General features: G+C 42.9%; 1 protein-coding gene across 1 annotated transcript in view; it reads left to right on the top strand.

Moving 5' to 3' along the window:
- Window positions 1–23670, top strand: part of SREBF1 (sterol regulatory element binding transcription factor 1) — a 631726-nt gene that overhangs the window by 346600 nt on the left and 261456 nt on the right. Inside the window, exons 12-14 of the mRNA XM_044088935.1 lie at window positions 16483–16489; window positions 16785–16926; window positions 17611–17720. Of these exons, the coding sequence (XP_043944870.1) occupies window positions 16483–16489; window positions 16785–16926; window positions 17611–17720 (259 nt within the window). The remainder of the gene's footprint in view (window positions 1–16482; window positions 16490–16784; window positions 16927–17610; window positions 17721–23670) is intronic.

Here is a 23670-nt window from a genome sequence, read left to right as displayed (position 1 = left end):
GACCGGAGTTCCGCTGTGGCGACCCCTAACCGGGAAAAGCCGAAAGACACAACAAAGTATCTTTTAATATGTAGTAGGAAGTTTTGGACTTTGCTATTACATCTGTGGAACTCTGCTTAATTCATTATAGTTTTTGGGGCTTGTATTGTACAGTCTTGAATTTTCTGATAGAGCACCAGGAAAAACATGTTCCCAGTATTGAGACCTACTTAACACTAAGAATTTCAGCACTTAAATTGTAAGATACGGTGAGGCATATATTTTTTTGTTGGTTTATTCCTACAGGATTTTATTTTTATTAACAGTTAAAAATAGTCCTGACAGATAACTTGAGTGTATTTTGTTGTGAGTTTTAAGGGTAATTCTCATATCAAACAAAACCAAATTAATGCTGTTCTCCAGTAAAAAATCCACTGATCACATACCACCCTTTTTCATCTACTTGGTCAACAAAACTAAATTGAGCCCATCTGTCATACTAAACTGCTCGGGGTCACCATTGACAGCAGGTTGAGATTTTACCAAGACCTAGCACTAATCATTAAAAAGACCCACATCAGACTAGGTTCACTCTATAGAGTTAAGCCAGTTCTAACCAACAACACCAAGAAAGCAACTGTCAGGACCCACCTTCTCTCTTCCTTACTGTTTGCCTCCCCGATCTTAGCAAACTTAAAAAACTGACCTAGACAGACTTATGGCTTGCTATCATAAAATTGCCAAATTCGCCACAAACCTACCACATAATTCCCACCATTGTACTGTGCTTCGCCAACTAAAATGGCTAGAATTACCTAACCTCTTACACCTCAATCAAATTACAGATGTTTTTCGTGTTTCACTGTTGCAATCATTACATTTGGGTAATCTGCTGGCAGGTTGCCCTCGGCCTGATTAACAAAGTCTTGAGTCCTGCGTCGGTTGCTGTCCCTTCTTCCATGACATCAGGGGTATAAAACATGCAGCCAACACAATTACAACAGTCTTTCTTGCCGCGCGGTGCCCGAAGCAGAAGCAGTTTGCAAGTGCCAGTCGGCTGACTCCTGAAATTTTCATTTTCGAGTTCAGAACCAAAGTCTTCAACTAAAAGCCAAGTACCCTGTTGGGGAAACTTTTTCTTGCTCCTTTCCGATGTCAGTAAAAGTTAATAATTGTATTACTTGTGGGAAGCAAATACCTCATAAGGATTTTCATTTGTACTGTATTCCTTGCCTAGGCCCTGACCACGACGTACCTTGCTGTCGGTTTTGTGCTTTATTTAATCAGCGCACTATCCGTTGTCTGTACATTTTTGCTTCTAAATATTTCGGTTCTCGGTTTAATTATCCAGAAATGCCGTCGGTTAGCCATCTGACTACCGGAATACCAAAAAAACGCAAAGAAAAAGGCAGAGGCCGTTGAGGTCCAAAACTAGGTTCTTCTCCTAAGCCAGTCGCCAGTTCGCTGGTACTCAGTGAGGCACTTTTGCAGCCCCTGATACCTGCTACTTCTGATTCACAGGCCTCTACTGAGACCCATTCGGAGTCCAGTATTCCACCAGATGCTTCACCTATGGAACCCGCGGATGTCTCTACCTTGGTTGGGTCTGGAGCCGCTGTGCAGGCACCGGCTTCTGAGGGTGTAATCAGGCCTACAGACTTGCATATTAAACCTCAATCTATGTTTAAAAAAAACGACGCCCAGGCCACATGTTCAGGCCCCTATGCCTAAAAAACAAATGATCAAAATGACTGAGGATTTAATTACTCTGATCAGGGGTAGTCAACCCCCCCCCCCCCCTTCTAAGAGGCCTAGGGCTGAACTTGACTGTGAATCTTCTGAACAGGACTCTGTTTCTTTTGACTCTTCTAATGAAATGGATTTGTCTATACCTACTTATGAGGACTCTGATGCAGAGGATTCCATTCCTTTTGCTTCTCCCCCTTAGGATTTTTCTTTTGGGGAAACTTTACATTCCTTAAGGAAGCATTTCCACTGGGAAAGTCAGGATTTTTCTGAATCCAAAAAGAGGCTTAGGGATTTCCTTCTTCTTCCTCAGCATAGGCCTTTGGCTGTACCTCCTGTACTAGACATTGTTGATGATGTGTTTTCAGAATCCAGTATGGCCCTTGATTCCCTGCCTCTGGACCCTTGTAAACCAGAAAGATACTACAGGGTTCCTGACTCCCACAAATTCCTTTTCAAAAATCCTGTTGCGGACCCTGAAACCATTTTGCAGGGGCCCAAGGGCATTAAGGCTTCTACTGATAAAAATCCTACCCCTTCTGATAGAGACTCCAAGGCGCTGGATTGATGGGCTAAAAAGGTTTATACTTCTGCAACCTTGGCAGTCAGGGCTTTAAACTGTCAATTCCATATGCTAAAATATCAACAGCATATCATGGGACTGCTTAAACAGAAAATGATTATTTCTGACTGTGGAAAATAAGGATTTGCAGGATTTATTGCATTCACCTGAACAAGTTGGAAAACATACTTTGCAATGTGGTTGTGATTCTTTGGAGGCCTCTTGCAGGGCTGCTGTTACTGGGTCTGTGCTTAGAAGGCATGCTTGGCTTAAGGAGCAATCTCTGCCTGACCATGTTAAAGCAAAACTGTTGGATGTTCCTTTGCAGCAGGACCGTCTGTTTGGCAATAAGGCTGAAGAAGTTCTAAAAAACGATGGAGGATAAAGCTAAATCTATACAAACTGTGAAAGATTTCTTACAAGTACAACCTCCAAGATTTAGTAGGCACTGGCCTACTAAAAACTGGTCCTTTCCAGAACATTCCAGAGCCACTCAAGCCAAACCCAGGCATTCCAGAAGCACCAGGTTTCAGTCCCAAGGGACTTTCAGAACTAAGCAATGGGGTGCCTCCGCTTACAAATCTGGAAACAACAAGACACCTCCTATGGTAAATAGTCTCAATGACTTTCCTTTAATATTACCAAGCACTTACCTATTAGACGCCCCTTTGGTGGGAAAGCTGGCTTTTCATGCAAAAAACTGGCAACTTATAACTCAGAAAAGTTGATATTTTATTGTCTTTTACCCTATCACATCTAGCGTTCATAATTTCCTCAGGTTTTTTTGTTTTTACTTATTACTTTTACTGTGAGGTATTTTCTCTTTACCATCGTTGGTAATCTTATTCCTTTTTCTCTCTCTTACCTTCGGGTACTGTCTTGTACCATTGTTGGTACTTTTCTGTTAATTAATACGGCAGATAAAAAAGGTAGTCCGGGGTTTAAGCGTGTTCTGTTTTTGGACACAAACTGCCTACTTCTGATGCACACTCTTTGTGTGTTAATTGTTTGGGAGCTTCCCATTTATCTGTTGAACCATCCTGTACTGTTCGTGAGAACTTTTCTAATAGAACTTTGTTAGAAAGGAAAAACAAGCTGATACTGAAGGGACTTCTAAAATCTCCCTTTTCAGAGGCTCTTTCTGGGTCGGAGGTCTCAACCCCTCCTAAAGCCCATAAGAAAATGGATGTTTCTACTAAGGCTAAATCCTTGCCTTCATCCCTGGCTGGGGACTCTCACCAACCAAAACCTAAAAAGGCAAACTTTTCGGCTCCAGAGCTCTCTGTCAGCCCCAGTGCTTTTGCTGCCTAGACCTTCGGCACCGAAGCCTTCGGCTCCTTAGTGATTTCGGCTCCGTCCTCTCCTGCAGCCTTCTATATATTGGCACCGAGGGGCTCCTCGGTTCAGACCATTACCACTGTATCGGCACAGACCGTTCAGTCGGCGCAGACCTTGCCTGTGTCGGTTCCGAGATCTTCCTCGGAACAGAGGCCTTTATTGTTGACTCCAGTTTTGTCGGTTCCAGCTTCGGCACCGATAACCACTTCGGCACCGTCCCTGTGTCGGTGCAGACAATGACCTCGGCAGCGATGACTTCTTCGGTGCAGACAACAGTAGTCCAGTCTTTCTCTGCACCGTTGTCCTCGGTGCGGTCTGATGAGATGGGCACCGAGTCTGCCTCTTTTGGGGACAGGCCTGTTTCTCCCTCAGTCTCGGTGAGGTTAATTAGAAGCCTTTCCGAGCATGATGTGTTGTGTCTTGTGGACCAGGCATTCTTGGCCAGAGGTATCCCACCCCTCAGGAACTATCCTTTCTTGGGAGGTGATCATCCATCTCCAAAGACCCCTTCTTATTCTCCTCCTTCATTGCCTTTGAAGTCCATGGATATAGCACAGTCTTCCCCTTTTGCGGTTCCCTTTATGAATCTCACTAAGGAACAGCAGTTGCCTTTGTGGCAGGAAAGTTTTGCTACGACCCAGGATGTCAGCTGTGACACACATAGCTTGCTGCTCCACAGCCATCCAGGGACTCCGGTTCGGCAGGCTGAGCCACTTAGGGGAGGGGTGCCCCCTGTCCCAGACATACACTCCTGTTCGGGTGGACCAGCCTTCCAACTGATGGAGAAGGCTTTCGCTGCTGCTGGCGATACCGGACTGTCTATACCTCTGCCCTCCTCTGGTACACTTAACTCCTCTATGCGACTGATATCTCACGCATCATAAGGAGCTGCTAGCACAGCGGGTTCAGCTGCGGTCTTGAGATGACACACTTGGATGCGCTTGTGCAACTTCGCAGAACCCTTTGTCTTCTTTTCTTAATGCCCCCATTGAGCCCTCCTCGTTGTTTGGGTGCAAAGTTAAAAGCACACTGGCCAGATATGAATAGGATGGTAAGACCCCATTCTGCCGTAGGTGTCCGTTATTCTTCCCCTCAACTTACTTTCTCCCGAAACTAAAAGAGTGGGAAGATATGGTTCAAGAAATCTCAGGGTCCTTTCATTGACACACAGGCCGAGTTCTCCCCCAGAAGCAGAGGGGGAAACTCACAGGGAAGATGCTTCTTTCGGGGCAGAGGGGGACCGCGTAACCAGGGTTCCAGGGATTCTTTCCCTGGTCAATCCTACCAGCACTCCTGAAGAGCGGCCCAACTCCTTTCCTCTGGAAGTGGTTGAGGGATGTTTCTCCTTGTACCCTTCTGCCAGGCCAACCATCACCACCAATTCTTGGGTACAAAGGATCATAACCAGAGGTTATCATATCCCCTTCTATCTTTGTCCCATCCCTTCAGAAAATCTTCCCGATGTTCCACCCAGTCAAAGGGAAGAAGCAGCACTGGAGATAGAAAAGCTGCTAAGAAAAATAGTCATCCAAATAGTCCCTCCAGACCAGATAGGATCCGGATTCTACTCAAGACTATTTTTGGTGCCAAAGAAAACCAGGGACTGGAGACTAATTTTGGATCTCAGTGTATTGAACAAGTTTGTGAGAGTACAAAAATTCCGGATGGTCACAATACAGTCTATCCTCCCGCTTTTGTAAAAAGACGATTGGATGTGTTCTATAGATCTTCAAGATAAATACTACCACATAAAGGTGGACATACCATCAAGAAGATTCCTGCGCTTCCATGCTGGAGCCAGTCACTACCAGTTCAGAGTACAGCCCTTCGGACTCTCTACAGCCCCCAAAGGGTTCACAAAGTGCATGGCAGTTGTCACAGCTCACTTGCGACTTCAAGGATTCCAGGTGTTTCCATACCTAGACTACTGGCTCATTTCCGACCCCACCAGACATCTACTGGAAAAAGCCCTGGCATACTCTCTACTCGCTGCTCAAAGGCTAGGCATAACCATAAACTGGCAGAAATCCAATCTCACCCCATCTCAGTTGACAGAATTCATTGGGGTTATCTTGGACACAAAAAAACTGCAGAGCTGCTATTCCAGAGCACAGAATTCTAAGGATAAAGCAACAACTAATTCCAATCCTTTCAAAGGAAAAATCCACAGCTCACTCTGTTCTGCAGCTGTTGGGTTCCATGGCAGCCTCCATTACCATTGTTCCCCTGGCCAGGTTTCACATGAGGCTTCTACAATGGCTACTGCTCACCCAATAGTATCCTTTTCAGCATCTTCTTTCAGCAATGATTCGAGTAACCCACAGGTGCAAACAGGATTTAAATTGGTGGATGACACACAATCTCTCTCAATGATCTCACCCCTTCTCCCCCCAGCAACCCAAGGCCACAGTGACCACGGACGCCTTCCTGATGGGGTGGGGGGGCTATGTCAGGGACAGACAGTCCAAGGCACTTGGTCCCAATTGGAGGCCCATCTGCATATAAATGTTCTAGAGCTGAGGGCAGTGCTTCTGGCGTTGCAAGCATTCCATCCTCTGCTGCCGTCTGGGACAATTGCAATTAAATCAGACAACATGGCGGTGGTCTGGTATATCAACAAGCAAGGTGGAACCAAATCTTTCCCCCTTTGTCGAGAGGCTATGAAGATATGGCAATGGGCGATGGCTACCAACCGTTTTCTTCTAGCAACGCACATTCCCGGGAGTTCCAACTTGATAGCAGACAGACTCAGCAGGTGCATTCTTCATCCTCACGAGTGGTCCCTGAATCCCTTGATAGCGGCAGAGATCTTCCACTGCTGGGGCCATCCTTGCTGCGACCTCTTTGCATCCCCAACCAACTACAAATGCTGCAACTACTTCGCCCTGATTCCCCCTCCGGGACAGTCACCCAGGGACGCTCTAGTCCACAATTGGCCCTCGTGTCTTCTTTACGCATTTCCACCCTTTCCCCAGTTTCTGAAGAAAGCCCGGTAGTTGAAGAGCAAGGTGATCCTCATAGCACCATATTGGTCTCGACAGATTTGGTTCCCCTTCCTTTGGCCTCATCTACTAGATCGACCATGGATTCTCCATCCAACCCTGGAGTTGATCTCACACCCACAGAACCTGATTCATCCCAACCTGAACAGCCTGAAACTAACGGCTTGGCTACTCCAATTCCCTTGATTGCCATTAGGCAGAATGATCTTTCTTTACCAGTACATGATATTCTCATTGCTTCTCATAAGTCTTCCACTAGAGTTACTTATCTGAGCAAGTGGAAAAGATTTACCTGTTGGCTGAAAGATAAACAAGTAGACCCCTTTTCAGCACCAGTGTTGATAATACTAGACTATCTGGCCTACCTGTTTCAATCGCGTCTGTTGGCCGCTACCATTAGAGTTCATTTGGTTGCAATTTCTAATTTTCATGGGAGTGTCCAAGATTCCTCTCTTATGTCCCATAAATTGTGCAAGACCTTCATAAAAGGTGTGAATCATCTGAAGCCACCTTTTAGAGAACCTATTCAACCATGGGATTTATCATTAGTTCTACAAGCTCTGACAATGGCACCTTTCGAACCAGCCTCTTCTTGCAATCTCAAGTAGTTGTCATGGAAAACCTTGTTTTTGGTCACTTTTACTTCTGCCAGACGTATTTCTGAACTTCAAGCTTTATGTATCAAGAGTCCATACTTGATTTTTCATAGAGAGAGAGAGAGAGAGCGTCTCTGAGAACTAATCCATCATTTCTGCCTAAAGTGATCTCTGAAATGTCCATTAATCAAGCCACTGAATTGCCAGTTTTCTTTCCCAGTCATTCAAACAGAGGAGAGTATTGCCTACATACCCCAGATATACACAGGCAAATCTGTTTTTACGTGAACCGGACTAAACCCTTTCGTAAATCTGACCAGTAATTTCTGGCCTTTTCTGGACCTAGATTAGGATCTGCTGTTGCTAAGGTCACATTAGCTATATGGTTGAAGGACTGTGTAACCTTTATTTACACACAACGTAATATCTCGTTGCCTACTACCACGAAAGCTCATTCAACAAGGTCGGTGGCAACTTCTGCTGCATTCCATGCCAGAGCTTCTTTACATGACATGTGTGCAGCTGCAACTTGGGCTATGCCTCATACCTTCATCAGTCATTACAAATTGGATTTGGCCTCCAGGGGAAGAGCATCTTTCGGTTCTATGGTGCTCAGGAATGTCCTTCCATGAGAGCCTCCCAGGAATAGAGGTAGCTGGGAAACTCTGTCCCATGCGTAAGGAATGAACGAGGATTAACAATATCAGATAAAGAAGTTATGTCTTACCATAATGTTCCATCTGTATTGCTGATCCTCGTTCAGTCATTACGACCCTCTCTCCTTCCCCCTCCTGTGGTTTCTAGTGGATGTCACCATCCGGTTCTCTTAGGTTATTTGACCAGAGGTAGCCTCTACCTTCTCTAACTTGCAAACCTCAATCTGAGCTAACATGGAGAGGGGGATTGTGGGTAAGAGTTTAGCTCAAGAGTTTGAAGCTGATGCAAGCTTGGAAAATGGCCGGCTCGGCTCAGAGTTCGGAACCGATACCCATGCGTAAAGACTGAACGAGGATCAACAATACACATGGACCGTTATGGTAAGACATAACTTCTTTTTCTAGCTTGTCTAGGGTACACCATAAACGAAACAAAATCACAGCTGATACCCCCTCAAAAAATGACATTCCTGGGTGCAAGCTTGAATACAACTGCCCAGATGGCTTTCCTTACGCCAGAAAAGCAAATTCATTTGGTGACTTAATTCAAACAGGTGGCCACAAAAACCCTGCGATCTGCAAGACAAATACTGCAAGCCTTTGGGTTCATGGCCTCCTGCATTCTTCTAATTCCATATGCAAGACTGCATATGAGGAAACTTCAGTGGTACTTAAAAAGTTTATGTAGTCAACATTGTTACAGCCTGGAAACAATGATTCCTATCATACTTTGTCTGCAACTAGAGTTCCTATGGTGGGCAGAGGCCTGCCACCAAAACAAGGGACTGCCATTCACACCACCCCCTGCCACCCAAACCCTAACTACAGACCCATCAGACTATGCATGGGGGCTCATCTGGCAGGGAAGTGCATTCAGGGCAAATGGAGCCCATATCAAATGCACCTTCATATCAATCAAAAAGAAATGCTAGCTGTACAGAATGCACTGACAGCCCTCAAGGACTACCTTCATCCAGGACAACTAATGGTAAAGACGGACAACACCACGGTTATGTGGTACATAAACAAGCAGGGGGGTACACATTCCTACCCCCTCTGCAGACTAGCCATGGCATTGTGGAATACGGCCTTGAGCTATCAAGTACAACTACAAGCTCAATTCCTGCCAGGAAAGCAGAATATTCTGGCAGACAAACTAAGCAGAAATCACATGGACCCACACGAATGGAAACTGGAACCACAGATTTTCAACATGTTGACACGCAAGCGGGCGAGCCCAGACATAGATCTTTTTGTCTCACCCCGGAACTACCAGTTGGACAAATTTTGCACAAGAACTCCACACAAAAAAGCCTGGAAAGTGGATGCTTTGTCCTTCACCTAGAAAAACCTATCAGTCTATGCCTTTTCCCCTCTGCCTCTGCCCTCCAAAGTTCTACTAAAAGTCAAGCAGGACAAACCAAAAATGATTTTGAATGCTCCAGACTGGCCTTGCCAACACTGGTACCCACTCCTACGCAGTCTGTCACAAATTTCTCCATGGCACCTGCCTCAGGCACCTTCCTTACTATCTCAGCAGGAGAACCAAATTCTGCACCCTCAGCTCCAAACATTGAATCTTGAGGCTTGGCTAATCATTTAAATTCCCCCTTAGCATCCCTAAGCAAACCTGTGATGGATGTTATTTTGGAGGGTAGAAGACCTAGTACTAGAAAATCTTATGCTGACAAATGGAAAAGATTCTGTGCCTGAAATCAATCTCAAGGGATGGGCACAGCAGGGCCCAACTTACCTCAGATTTTGCAATACTTAACTGAGATGCTTCACAAGGGCCTGTCTTTGTCTTCCATAAAAATCCATGCCTCAGCCATTTCAGCTCATTACAACACAGAACCCCCCTCTTCTCTCATCCTCTGCTAAAGCAGTGTCTCAGAGGGGCCAAAAACTTGAGACCTCCCAGGAGAGCTCCAACCCTTGCCTGGGACCTTAACTTTGTATTGGAGAAACTCACTCCACCTCCTTTCGAGCCAGCTGCTACTGCAGACTAAAAATTCCTTTCCTGGAAAACAGCCTTCCTTTTAGCAATCACTTCAGCTAGAAGGATTTCTGAATTACAGGCCCTTATGGCAGTGGAGCCTTTCATCATGTTTCATGTGGACAGGGTGTCACTCAGGACTAATGCATCCTTCATGCCCAAGGTGGTATCCAGTGTGGCTTTTAATCAGTCCATTCATTTGCCAACTTTCTTTCCCGATCCACAGAACAAGGGGGAGCAGATTCTGCATTCATTGGATGTACACAGACAACTTAGATTTTACTTGGTCAGGACAAAATCTTGAAGAAAGTCTGAACAACTGCTGGTACCATTTGCTGCAGGGACAGAGGGAAAGGCTATTTCAAAGCAAACCACTTCTAAATGGCTAAGCCATTGTATTCATTTCTGCTATAAGCACCATGGAAAACCAATCCCCCAGGGGATCAGATCCCATTTCACCAGGGCTGCATCTACTTCTACAGCCTTTCGCAGAGGTTTTCCTACCACTGATATTCTAGAAGCTGTTACCTGGAGTTCAGTTCATACTTTCACCAAGCATTATCATTTATCAATTTTCTCTAAATCCAGAGCTGGCTTTGCCACTGTTGTTTTGCAGGGCCTTATAGCCGGTCCTAATGCTGTATAAATCCATCCTCCCAACCATAGCTTTCGGAATCTACCCAAATGTAATGACTGCAGCATTGAAACACGAAGAACATAGTACAGTTGTGTACACTTACCATAAATGTGGATGCTCGAGTGTATTCACTGTTGCAGTCCTGATTACCCTCCCTCCAGCCCCCTGTTTTTCTCTTACTATGCCTCTACTTTCTTTTACTATACTTAAAAGCCTTTTTGGTGTATTTGCTTTTGTTTTTAATTATTTATATATATTTTGCTCCCCATTTTGGGGGGGGGGGCACCTGACATCTGGGGCAAGAAAAACTGATGTAATGGCGTCGGCTGCATGTTTTGTACCCCTTACGACCTGACGTCATGGAAGAAGGAACAGCAACTGACGCAGGACCCAAGACTTTGTTAATCAGGCCGACTGAGGGCACCCTGACAAGAGATTACCCAAATGTAATGACTGCAACAGTGAATATATTCAAACATCTACATTTATGGTAAGTGTACACAACTGTGCTTTGTCCATGCCATCATAAACCAACCTGATCAATGTCCATCACTCCAAGATATTGCTCAGCCCTACTCAAGTAATATCTACTGACAAATGCCTACTAAAAGTGATTAAATCAAGTAACTATTTTGGAAATTCTCTTTACTCCAATACTATCTCCAAAACTTGAAAGTCTATCCCCCAACACATTCTTACCACCAACCCACCTATGTTTAAGCAACTCCTCAGAGCGCACTTAACCGACAAATGGCTTTGGTCTTGTATTACTCCTGGTTGACAAAAGCAGCTACGCCTTTATTTTTCTTGCCCTTTACTCTTTCTCTGTCATGTACTTATTCACCACAACTTCTCTCTGTATTCTCTCCCTTCTTACCCTTGTACCCCTTCCACCACGTACTAAGTGTTACCGCCTTTACTCTTACATCTTGACCCTCCAAAAAGTCTCTTTATACCTAAAGCTATTTGCTAATTTGCTTTTCTCTCTGAACTCTGATTACACTGTATGGTACACCTGTTGTGTTATATAATCTAAGCTAGTTTCTTCCATGACACACCTTTCATCATGGGTCTTCATGGTCTAGAGTTCATTTATAATTACTTGAAACCTGAACCTCTCATACTTTATAAGCTGATAATTAATATTGTATTGCTAATTTACTTTGATTTGTGGATTTTCTCCTGGGCCTCCACTGAAAATGGGCTATTAGCCCAGTCGGACCTCCCTGGTAAACACACATTAAATCAATCAATAATAAAATAATAAATAAGGATTGCACAGGACTGTAATTAGTATTTCCTATGATTTAGGATGTTTGTTCTTGCATCAAGCATCTTATTTCCTAATTTTACTCTTGTTAAGGCCTTCTTTACTTATTGTGCAGCACTTACCTGTTCTAAATAGTTTTGATTTTTTTCCATAGGTGCATGGTGAAATTACCTTATTATATTTTAGCTACTAAGGTTGTCGTGGCAAAGTAATTTTATTCTGTATTTGCTGTGGTCATATTTTTTCCACCCCACCCCAGTCTGTTGACCCTCTGACCCTCCTAGCCAACTGGCTCATTTGTTCCTCTTCACTAGAGTGTGAGGGTTGATGAGGACAGAGACTTCATTTAGGCAGCCACTGGGGGTAGTTTGTATTTTTTCTGTTTTTTCTCAGGGAGGGTCTGCATTAAGCTGTCTGCATAGGATGATCTTTCAATTCTGTAAAGGACATCTCCCTTAGAGCATGAGCAGTGATCTTCCTGGTCTCCACCTGGGAAATCAGACCACCCAATGTGCCCCTGAACCCCCTCCTGTCCTGAGATGCAAGTGGGCCATGCCCCTTCATTTCTATCCTTTCCTGCCTGGCTTCACAAGTAGCGAGACTGGTAATCGAACACCATTTGCTTAGGTTGCAATAGGGTTTCCAGCTCTCTGCACCATAAAGCCAGGCTACTGTGGTCACATTTAAAGAAGAAGCCTTCGGTGCTACAAGTACATGTTAAAGTCTGTACTTAAACCATTTTCATTTATTTTTGACACAAGTTCATAACTTTTTATTTTTTTACAAAATAAGACACACATTCATTGTCTTTATATTGAATATATTACCATACATTTAGTTATTCATAGGCAGTGTGGTTTATCTACCATAACTGCCCTTCTCTGTATTGAATGTTGATTCGAAGAACAAGGGGAATGTGGAATAATGTGCAAAGGGGCCTCTTGGCTATCTAGCTAAACACATGGCAAATGCAGAGCATATGATGGTTTCTTCCAGGGAAAGTGCCACTGGTTTTATGAGTTCTAGCTGGGAGAATACCTATAAATAAAGTAGGTAAAATCCAAATGTTAAGATTTACTGTTACAGTGACTTATCCTGAAAGACGTAACATTATGGTAAGCATACGAGCGCACACGCATACATTTTACTTTTCTTTGTTATAACTGTTTTGCTGTTTATTAACAGAGCTTAATGGCCCTTACTGTGAAATTTCTGCACTACATGTTGGTATAAGTAACAGCAGACTTTTCCTTACGATTAATAGCTGAAGTCTTGTTGTACAAGTTAATTCTAACCAGCATTCTGGGATGTTGTGTTTTCCTGAATCTCCTGTGGTTTTGCTGTGAATGTGCTGTTCAGTGTTTTATGTTTCCATGACATGTTTTGATAACATTGGTGCTTCTGCTTTTTATGACCATGTATAGATCTTGGAATGATTATCAGTAATTCAATTCTTGGTATGGGGGAAAGGATGCAGTGTCCCAGATCATTTTGTCTTCATCATCTTGGGGAAGGAAAATAACAGTGCTTCCAAAGGTTAGGACTGGTTGCTGGAGCTCATAGGCAGGCAAACAGCACACATAGGCTCTGATAGTTGGAGAGAGGAGCTCATGAGAGGGCAGGCAACATGTATAGACTTGGAAGATTGCTGGAGGGGCCCATGGATGGGCAAGTTAGTATATTTAGACTCCTGAGAATTAGAGGGATGCTCTTGGGAGGGCAGGTGTCAAGTGGAGACTCTTGAGAATTACACAGGGTCATGGGAGTACAGACCAAACATGCAGACTCTGGTGATTACAAAGGGGGCTCATGGGTGGACAGGCAGCACATATCGACACTGAGGATTAGAGAAGGGACCTCTTGGGAAGCTGTAAGGCAAGTGAACACTGAGAATTACAAAGAGGATCATGGGAGGAGAGGCCACACTTACAGACTCTGACAAAGTGAGTTCATAGGAGGACAGGCAGAGTGTACAGACTTTAGGATTACAAAGGGAGCTCATGAGAGGACAGGCAGCAATTGGAGACTGAGGATTGCAGAGGGGCTCATAGGAGGACAGGCAGAATGTACAGTCTCTAAAGATTGCATTTGGTGGGGGAGGGGCTTATGGGAGGAGGACAGCACACACAGACTCTTAAGGATTTGAGAGAGGAACTCTTTGGGCTATGCTCAACATTTACAGATTCAGAAGATTGCAGAGGGAGCTCAAGGAAGGGGCAGACAGCATATAACAGACTGTGTATCCCAGAGGGTGCTCATGGGAGAATGCACAGCATATACAGACCCAGAAGTTTGGGGGGCCTCATTGGAGGACAGGTAACGTGTAGATAGACACTTGGAGGTTTACAGTGGGGATTGAGCTGTTGTAGCAGTATCCATAAACAATATTGTTGGCTCAGTATTATATCCTTTGCGGTAATATTGTTATGAATTCCACCACAGAAGTTAGAAGTATTGAAAAAAAAAAACTCTTCTGCATTATACATTATGATATTGAGACTCAAGCACATGTTTTAGCCATAACATGTGGACAATCCCGTACAGTAGATTTCGGTGAAAAATGCCCATTTTTGAGGGGTGGGGGGTGGAGTGCATACCTGAACTACTGTTGGGTGTTGTCTGTGTATATGTTTTATGTTAAATCTTGCTGGATTTTATTCTAAGAAAACAAATGTGCATTGAAAGCATTTTCATATTGAAATGATATGCACAACTGACTTGTTTTATTTTGAAGTAATTAAGCTGACATCTAGAGAATATAGCTACCCAGTAGCAGTAATGGTGTCAGCTAAGCAGTACTAACTTTCAGTAGCCTAACTAGGGTGGGGTGAGAGGGGCAACTGCCCTGGGTGTAAAGTGTTGGGGTGGGGCGCAGCCAGATGGTATTGCATAGCAGGCTTGGGTATAAATTGTAGCAACTGTTTGCTACATTTGTAGTGAGAAGTTTGCCATAGTTTATAAGAATAATTTTTTTTTTTTAGCTAACAGATGAGCACCATAGTGCTCCATGCAGGCAGAGCATAAACTGTAGCAACTGTTTGCTACATTTGTAGCAAGCAGTTTTCTGCAGTTCAAAAAAAGAAAATATTATTAGTATTGTTAATATTATTTTCTTTTAATAAAAGGGAGTAGGGGAAGGGCACAGAAACAGGACCTGAATGGCTGGGCAAGAGGGGGAAAGGGTTGTTCATCTGGCCACCTGCTTGGTGTGCCAGTAGAAGGAACATCCATTTTTTTTTTTAATGTAGTGATTGGCTTAATGCAGTAAAGTATGTGTATCCTAAATGTATCATTGTAGGCACACACTGATGGTTTTGTAGTAAGAGTTAAGGCTGTGGTCTGAAAGGCCGATTGGTATTCAAAATTATACTTCCTAACCCTGTCACCTGGGAGAGGAAAAAGTACAGAAGAGCAGGCCCCTGCACGTATGGTAGCTGCACGGCTCCAAAACCAAATCACAATCGAAAAACTGTAGAGTCAGCAAACAGTGACAAAAATAAAAGTATTTATTGTGAAGACATTAGCCAAAAATAAAGCAAGCAGACCGGTTTCGGCTGTCAAGCCTTTTTTAGTGCATGTGAAAAAGTACTCCACATAGTCATTCCTCTTGCTTCCCAGCTGTCTTCCCCAGCAGCAGGGTCACTGACTTGCAGATAGTTAGGGCTTCATTCTTTTGTTAAGTTGCTGGCTGCACCTACTTAATTAGTTTAACTATCTGTCTCAGACAACAGATTTCAACAATCTGCAAAACAAACCCTGGATTTTTTTTCACAGGATTTGCAAACAGCATGCACTCTCATGCGAATCAAATTCAGCAAGTACAGTTCATAGATAACAAAATTTTACTGCATATAGATGATTGTAGTAAAGATGGAAGACCTGCAAAACAGTTTCATTACATTGAGCCGCTGGCTTTGTCACTGCAAGCTACTGTGTAATGAGGAAAGGAGAGAAGTCCTGTTGTTCAGCAGCCAATCCAAGGAAATTACAAATACTGTTAAAAATTCAAGATTTTAGGAGCAATCCTGCACTAATGAAACAGAGCAAGAGTAGAAATACCTTGCAACAACTATAGAAAACAGATTTGACTTCCACAGGTGCTGCGATTACAGTTAAGGACATGAATATAAATTGGTAGATTTCTAGAGTGGTAGGCATTGCCTGTTACCATCTGTAGGTGATGCGTAGCAGAAGCAGTACTGTAATATGTGATTGCGGCAGCAGGTCCTTTAACAAATATGAAAGTACAAAACTTTCAGTCACACATGTCAGAACTGCACAGATTGTTGCAGGACCAACGGTCTTGTAATACTATACTTGTTAGAACTAACAGATTTGTATTCAGGTATCCCAACTGTCCTTCACTTGGGAAACTAGTCCGTAAGACCCTATGCCCAGACCTAGCTACCCTAGTTTGTTGTTACACTAGCCCCACTTCCCTAGGGGTTTGCTATGCACTTCAAATCAGTTTTCCTTTAGTGTTTAAAAATATAACTGGAAAATTGGTGGTAGTGCTCCAGGTAAGTATCCTTCATCATGGAACACCCTACCACCTGACATCAAAGCTACCTGCCTCCATCTTTTTTTCAAATTGTCATGTGGAGCTCGCCTCCCACTCCACTCCATATGCACAGAATGTGAAATTACCTATATTTTCTCCAATATTTAATGTATGATTGTTCTGTCTGTCTGATTTATAGTTCTTTGGTAAAGTGTAGATTCTACAGTTCCTTAACAGTGTTTTGTAATTGTGATTTTAGAAAAATGGAGAATGTAAACCAAAACTGTAGCGTGTGTTATTAAACTTGTTCCCTAGTAAGCTTTTATTTTGTAATGTTTACTATTTGTTTTGGAAGTTTTGGGAAGTTTTTATTTTTTTATTTAACTGAAAAACGGACTGCTATGTAGTAAAGCTAATAAGTCAGTAAAATGTAATTGAAAAATAAAATAGCTGTCCAGACAGTTTAGTAGGCCTTAACTGTATGTCACTGTGGTTACCAAGTCAGTGTTCCTTATTTAATTCTCTCTGTCTTAGATGATCCACTTGCTCAGGTGACTCAGGCATTCCGAGAGCATCTTTTGGAGAAAGCCTTGTACTGCATTGCTAAACCAGAGAGCGGCAAACTACCTGCCAAGGGAGAGGGGTAAGATCTGCTTAGCCAGCTCGATTGTTCCCATATGTAAGCATTTGATACCTATTTGCATACATTGGTCCAGGTCCAAAGTGTACACCCATGTGGGATGACATTGATATCCTTAGGCATACTTTAGTCCAGATGTGATGATACATCCTTATGGATGCCATTCCATTTAAATAGAATATTCTGGTTTGAGAAAGGGGTTAATGATCTTTTTTTTATTATTTAATGAATTTTTAAACAAATCAATATTGGCTGATGGGGCTAAATAGTGATTTTTCTTTAGCTGTGTCTGTTTAGTTAAACAGACTGATATCATATACCCAAGGATCTGATGTTCTGGATGGACAGGCCCACTGGAACACTCACCTTACAGTTCAAAATGTGAGAATGTTTGAATGAAATGTCCTTGTAAGCAGGTTGGGTGGGGGTGACTTTACCCCTGCATCACCATCAAATTTTTGCAACGCCCATCTCTATGTGGAAGACTTTACTCCCAGTGTATTGTATGTACCTAAAAATAAGTAAGTACCAAGTGAAAACTAATTTGCTATTCAAACATTTCCATCTTCTAAACAACCAGGGTGTTTTGCATTTATATTTTTTGAGGAAGCATTTGACATGTATCTTGCCATTGTGTGTACTGGTACAGATATGATGAACCTGATAAGTGCTTTTATTCTGTTACAGTGAGTTCTCTGAGGCGCTGGAGTATCTTCAGCTTCTGAACGGATGTTCTGACAGTGCCAGTCCCACAGCGCAAACTTTCTGCTTCACACCAGACACGTTGGATGTGATTGGTAAGTTGCAGTTTATGCCTGTCCATATCAGGTAATTTACATGGTATCACATGAACTAATCACAGACGGAGACAATTAATCTGTCTAGCCTACCCAGGTGTTGCAGCTTGCCTCATGTAGTTTTCTCTTTTTGAGCAGTGCCATGGTTTGTGCTGCAGCTTTCAGCATGTCTGTCTTTTGAGTTTTGTTTTATTTCATTCTTGTACTTGATGTAACTGAGACAAGCACAAAAAAAACTACTAATTGAGTTGCTTCCTGCTTTGTCCATTAAGGCATTGTGTCATACTGTTAATGTGTGGACTTCTTGAGGGCATGTGTTTGCAGATTACTGTGTTAGTTAAACTCAGAGTTTTATAGTATCTGACTGAAAACTAAGCTTTATACAAAAAGTACAACAAGAAAACTTTGCCTTTTCTGCAATTTGTTGGTGTTGTTTCCATTCATATATCATGGTCACAACTTTAAAGTATGTTTGGAGATGTGTAAGAACGTCGACAGAACAGTACATCAAGGAGCAAAACTCTAAACATGAAATACCAGAAATGGAAATGAGTGAAAGTACATTAAATAGATGGATGTTACATTGGCAGTTCCAAAAATTACTGTATTAGGCATGACATTATTCTATTACCTAATAACAAACATTATAGCTGTCATTAATCACATATACTTAGGGTTGGAGAGTGGTTCCCCTACCACCTCCCCTGCACGTACCCACACACAGCACGTTACACTGCCTACTTTTGACATAACACTTATTCACCCATTCAGCACAAATCCAAATCAGCTCAGTCTGACACTGTTTTGACCAAAGCTGGTACTATATGTTTGTATGCATAGTTGTATACCACATATTTTGTCTTGGTTTGTATTAATGTTATTGTTTCCTTTTTGAAGATTTGATGGCTGATTGGGTATTATCAATGTTCCTGCCTACGCAATTAAATAAGCTAGCAGGTTGTGTTATCCTGCCTGTTTCTAAAATGTCACTATCCTGTGGATGAGATATTAAGCTGATGTTCCATCTTCTTGAGCTGGGAGTTGCTCTGGTGGATATAAAGAATCATTGAGAGCTAAAAAAAAAAAAAAAAAGAGTAGGAGATTTCCTGGGTAAACTTGTATGATTTCCCTTGGTGTGAATAACACCTTGGGTCTCCTCTAAAAATAGGCCATGCCTAGTTTGACTAAGAAAGTAATGAAAATAGTAGTAATAATAATAGTTTGTTTGTGTCTTTCGGCTTTTCCCGGTTAGAGGTCGCCACAGCAGAATTCCGGACCGCTAATGATTGGTAGTTGATTTTTACGTGCCGAGTTACCAGCCCTGACGCTCAACCTTCAGTGAAGGTGCACCCATTCACGCATGTCTCCATGCAGAAGACTGAAGCTGAGAATCGAACCGGGCAGCGTCTTACTGTGAGGCGACAACGCTTCCGCAGCACCACCACCGCGGGGAGTAGTAATAATAATAGTAATAGTCATAATAATAACAGATGTCGTGTGTATCTTTTTTTAAGTTCAGTCACTGTTTACAAGGTACATTTTGTATAGCAGTTGTTTGTTGTATTTTTCCTCTCTTTTTTTCACTTCCACATCAGCTAGCCTTCAGCCCATGTGTTCTCCAGCTTGTCACCCAGGCAGTTGTGTCTTTGTATACACAGTCTGCTGAACATCTGATCAAATGCTGCAGTCCATTTAGCTCATAAGTGCTTCCATACTTCACAATAGTTTGTGTCAAGCATTGATGGGTCTATTTGTGCAGCTGACAATGTACATTAGGGTGTAATTTTTTCAGCCTCCACTAGGAGCATCAAGCATGGTTGGTTCACAGGCCTGGCCTCACTCCTAGAATGTGTGAGCAGGTCAATATGCCAGCCACTGGCCACCCTCCCTGGCAGTATCCTTCTGTGCCTGGGTTGCTGAGTGATGCCAGATGCTTTATCCAGATACACAGTGAAGCCAGCTGGTTGTTTCTGGTCTGTCTCAGTCTCTTTGGCAAAAATACTTAGCCATGTTGCCCCTGAGACCTCATTATTCTTTATTCTGATAGTGCACCTTTGTTCTTTTAATTAACTTTTAAGAAAATGATGTTCTTCTGGAAAGTATTAATTTCTCTAAACAATAATCATGTTTCTGTCCTATTTTTCCCCTCACTCAGTCTTCTTTCTGTTTAGTCACTTTTTACATGGCTCCCAATACACCATTCCATTCATCTTCTGTTTCCATCCCGTCACTATCTTCATGGAAATTGGTCTTCCAGAACAGAAAGCATTGGTAACAATGAAGATGGGAGAGTTATGGTTTCTCTGTTTTGTCTGAGTAATGCAGCTATCAAACCGTCCCTTGCTTTTACCATATAATTTCCTTGCATTATCCAAAGTGCTTTGAACTTGTCTCTTGGCTTTCAGTGCACCACTTCCTTATGTATTGTATTCAAGGAACCTACCACCCTCTCTCTGAAGTAGAATTTTCACATGTCTTTTTTGAACCATTCCCTTCCAGCTGCTACTCACCTCCCATTTTTGCTGCCACCCCTCTCTTTATCCCCACTCTTCTTGCTTGTCACCAAATAATGCCTTGTAGCCACATAAATCCCTCCTTTATCTATTCTGTCTGTCTCCCCCTTTTGTTTTTGTATGTATGGCTAGCTGTCTAAACTTCTGTTTATACATCCCTCCATTGTACTCTTATTCTGTATACTTCTGGTGTTTATCTCAGCTTCTTCACATTTCACCATTAATACTTTTATATTGCACAGCATGCTTCAGCTTTCCTACTCTTGATTGGTTGGGATGAGTTAGGGTATACTAGGCAAGTCTGTACATTTTCTCAGAATTCCTCCTCCTGAAGCGTAATGCTGTACTTTTTCCCAGTAGCAGCTGTTTATCTGCTCACATTGCCATGCACTGCATGTATGTCTGGAACTTCTTTTCATCTGTGACTGCAACACTGGTATCATCAGCAGCATAAAGGTTGACTCTGATTGTCTAGCCCATTCTGCTTTCTGGTACAAATATAGTAAAAAGCACTTGTCACAGTATTGAAACGGTGACACTTCATTGTTTGCTGGTTCTTTTCTCCTTAGCATAGAGGACTCTCCAATCCATGCCACCATTTCAGGCCCTACTCACAAGCTGTTTTATTTCCTTACCAGTTTCATGTTGAGACTTAAGCTGCAGAATGGGGTAGCAGAAGTGTGTAAGTCACCTAAACTAAAAGTCATCAGATAAAATCCATCGACTAGCACACTGAAGGGATTTGAAGATGGAAAAGAAAATGGTTGCATAGTTGAAAAGGTGGCAAGAAGACCACAAGCAGAGGAAACTGTGTGTGTGTGTGTGTGTGTGTGTGTGTGTGTGTGTGTGTGTGTGTGTGTGTGTGTGTGTGTGTGTGTGTTGAGGTATTAATTTGTATCAGCAGTGTTTTGGACGTGGATCTTAATCTCTTGGTCTAGTTCATACACCTGAAATGTAACGTCGCTGGCAGACTAGGTGAGCAGTTCTGCACCCAGTAGTCATGAGTAGAGACTGGATATCAAGGGCTTTCAAAGCCTGAGGCATTACTTTATTAAGGAAGATTTCCAGCTGAAGGAAATGGGTTCCAGATACCTTTGCAAATGGATAGTGAATGCCTTATCCAAAGGAGACCTCTGTGCTCCTGCTTACTTCTGTAATCCCCAAGGTGTTACAAAAGAGAAGAAAAACAAAGCCTTGCTTGTTATGTGGCATATCTGTGGCCAGTGTAGCTGTGGTTCTCCTAGGTGGTATAGCTGAGACAAGAGGGCTGTCAGGCTGATATACCCTTTTCAAGGCTGGTTCTAAGAAGAGGTGCTGCAGATTATACAGAAACCAGAAAGGCTTACACTAGAAAAAAGTACATGTCTCAACTGCCCAGATTTTTGCTGTATATTTTTGGTCTGTACCTCACAAAATTTGTCATTTCCTGACAAATCATTGAGGAATGGATTCACTAAATAATGGCATGCATTTGAGTTTCAGATTTCATATCTTCCAGAAAATGCATGCTAATGCAAACCTTGCTGTTCTAGTAACTTTCTAACTTTATAAGAAGAGTAATTAAATTATGTCCCTGATTTTGTGTCTTTGTTCCCCCTAATTATTTTTGGCTGTGTCCAGGTTTCTTGTGTTTACAGGCTGAGTGGTAGGCCTACCATATATTTTTCACAATGAGCTGCCCTATGTTTTTTCAAAGTGTACTTTATGCCTTGTAGAATGCTTCTCCTTTGACCCCGTTTGTCTGCACACTCCATGGTGAAGCAAATCTTAAGAAGTTCCACATTTTATATTGCAAAGGAAACCTGTGATGCTCCCGTGAAACCTTAGTTTTATGGGAGGGAAACTAATTGTGTGTGGCATTATGGTGCAAAGGTTACTGTTACCTCATACCACTTGGCTGTCTAAGTTGGTTCTTGGCTAGACTGCCCTCCATGCAGAGCCATCACATCTTCCCTGCATCCATGTTAATTTTTGCCAGGTGCACTGGTTTCTTTCCATATCCCATCATCATATCTTCCCTGTGTCTCTGTAGATTTTTGCCAAATGCAGTGGTTTCCCCCTGCATCCCAAAGTCATGCTGTAGGTCAGCTATCATTCTTCCAAATTGTCCATAGGTGTGCGTGCATGCATATATGTGTGTGTGTGTGTGCTGCATGAGAGTGAATATGTAAACCTTGCTGTGGGATTGGTGCCCTGTTCAGCATTAGTGTCTCTGCTTAGTGTCGAAGTCTTGTGTAGATGGGCTTAATTTCATCTGTGACTCTAAGTTGGATCATGTGAATGATCTGAGAATGAGCAAATAAAACCAACTGCAGCTTCTTTGGTGCCCAGTGCTACTGTGACTGTCAAATTTTCTTGTCCTGGAAAACTGTTTACTTCTGGTAAGAGGATCTCGGAGTTTCAAGGATCATGTCTAGAGAGACATCCACAGTGCCTCACAGTCAGGTCTGTTTTAAAACTACTCCTTCCTTCATGTTTATGGTAGTAGCAGAGGTGCCATTAAATAGGCCATACTGGGTCTGTCTTCAGTTCTAGTCCCTAGGCTGTTCGGGGGGGGGGGGGTGTATTACAGTTGCTGGTATGTACATAGGCAGGTATTGTGTAGCAGATGCAAAAGACTTTGGGTATCAGATAAGCTCTTTGTCTTTCTTGTCTGGCAGGGTGGACCTTTATTCACACAATCCCTACCCAAGAAACTGGCTAGTTCCATTGTTTTCTGGTTTGAGAGCAGTGGATAGCCCTCTGAAATCCCACTCTACTTGGGCAGCAGCTACCATAACAGCCATCTTGAGAAGTGTGACACCGCCAGAATAGCTACATGGCAGCCACCTTGACTGTTGTGTGTATCTTTTTCAAACATTATAGGTTGCATGTCCAGTCTGGGTGCAGGGCAGGTTTTACTACGGCAGTCTTGCATGGCTTACTTTGACCACTGCCACCTCAGTTGGATATCTAACTGCCTTAGTACTCTTCTTGTGGATAAGGAATCATACTGCAACATTGATCTTACCCTAAATATAGACGTTCTCACCATGACAGTGGATTTTCAAGTATAAGGATCGCTGTTGTAGTATATGTCCCCATTCATCTTCCCTCGTTGAGTGACAATCTTCCCCCCTACTCTAGATGGAGCAACACACACAGAAAATGGAGGGTTGTACAGCAGTGCCTTTCTTAGTCCTGTTATTCTTCAGTCTGTGGAAATGGTCAGTACTTCAGGACATTAGCCTTGGAACCCCCCTCACTTTCCCCAGTGGATTCCAGGGACTGTGAGTTTTATATTGGAAATTATTGGGGAGAACTGTTTGGGTGCTCGAAGACTTTTCAGAATGAGGATTAGGGGTTTTACCTGCTTCTAACATTGGTACACTTCATACTAGTAGCTGTCCAACCAAATAAGAAGTCAGAATAGCGTGAGCTGCTCCTCCTTAGCCATG

The sequence above is a fragment of the Protopterus annectens genome, chromosome 12.part0 (genome assembly GCF_019279795.1).
Source record: "Protopterus annectens isolate FY-2018-M chromosome 12.part0, PAN1.0, whole genome shotgun sequence".
NCBI classification, from domain to species: Eukaryota; Metazoa; Chordata; order Ceratodontiformes; family Protopteridae; genus Protopterus; species Protopterus annectens.
This window is presented reverse-complemented; position numbering and strand designations above follow the sequence as displayed.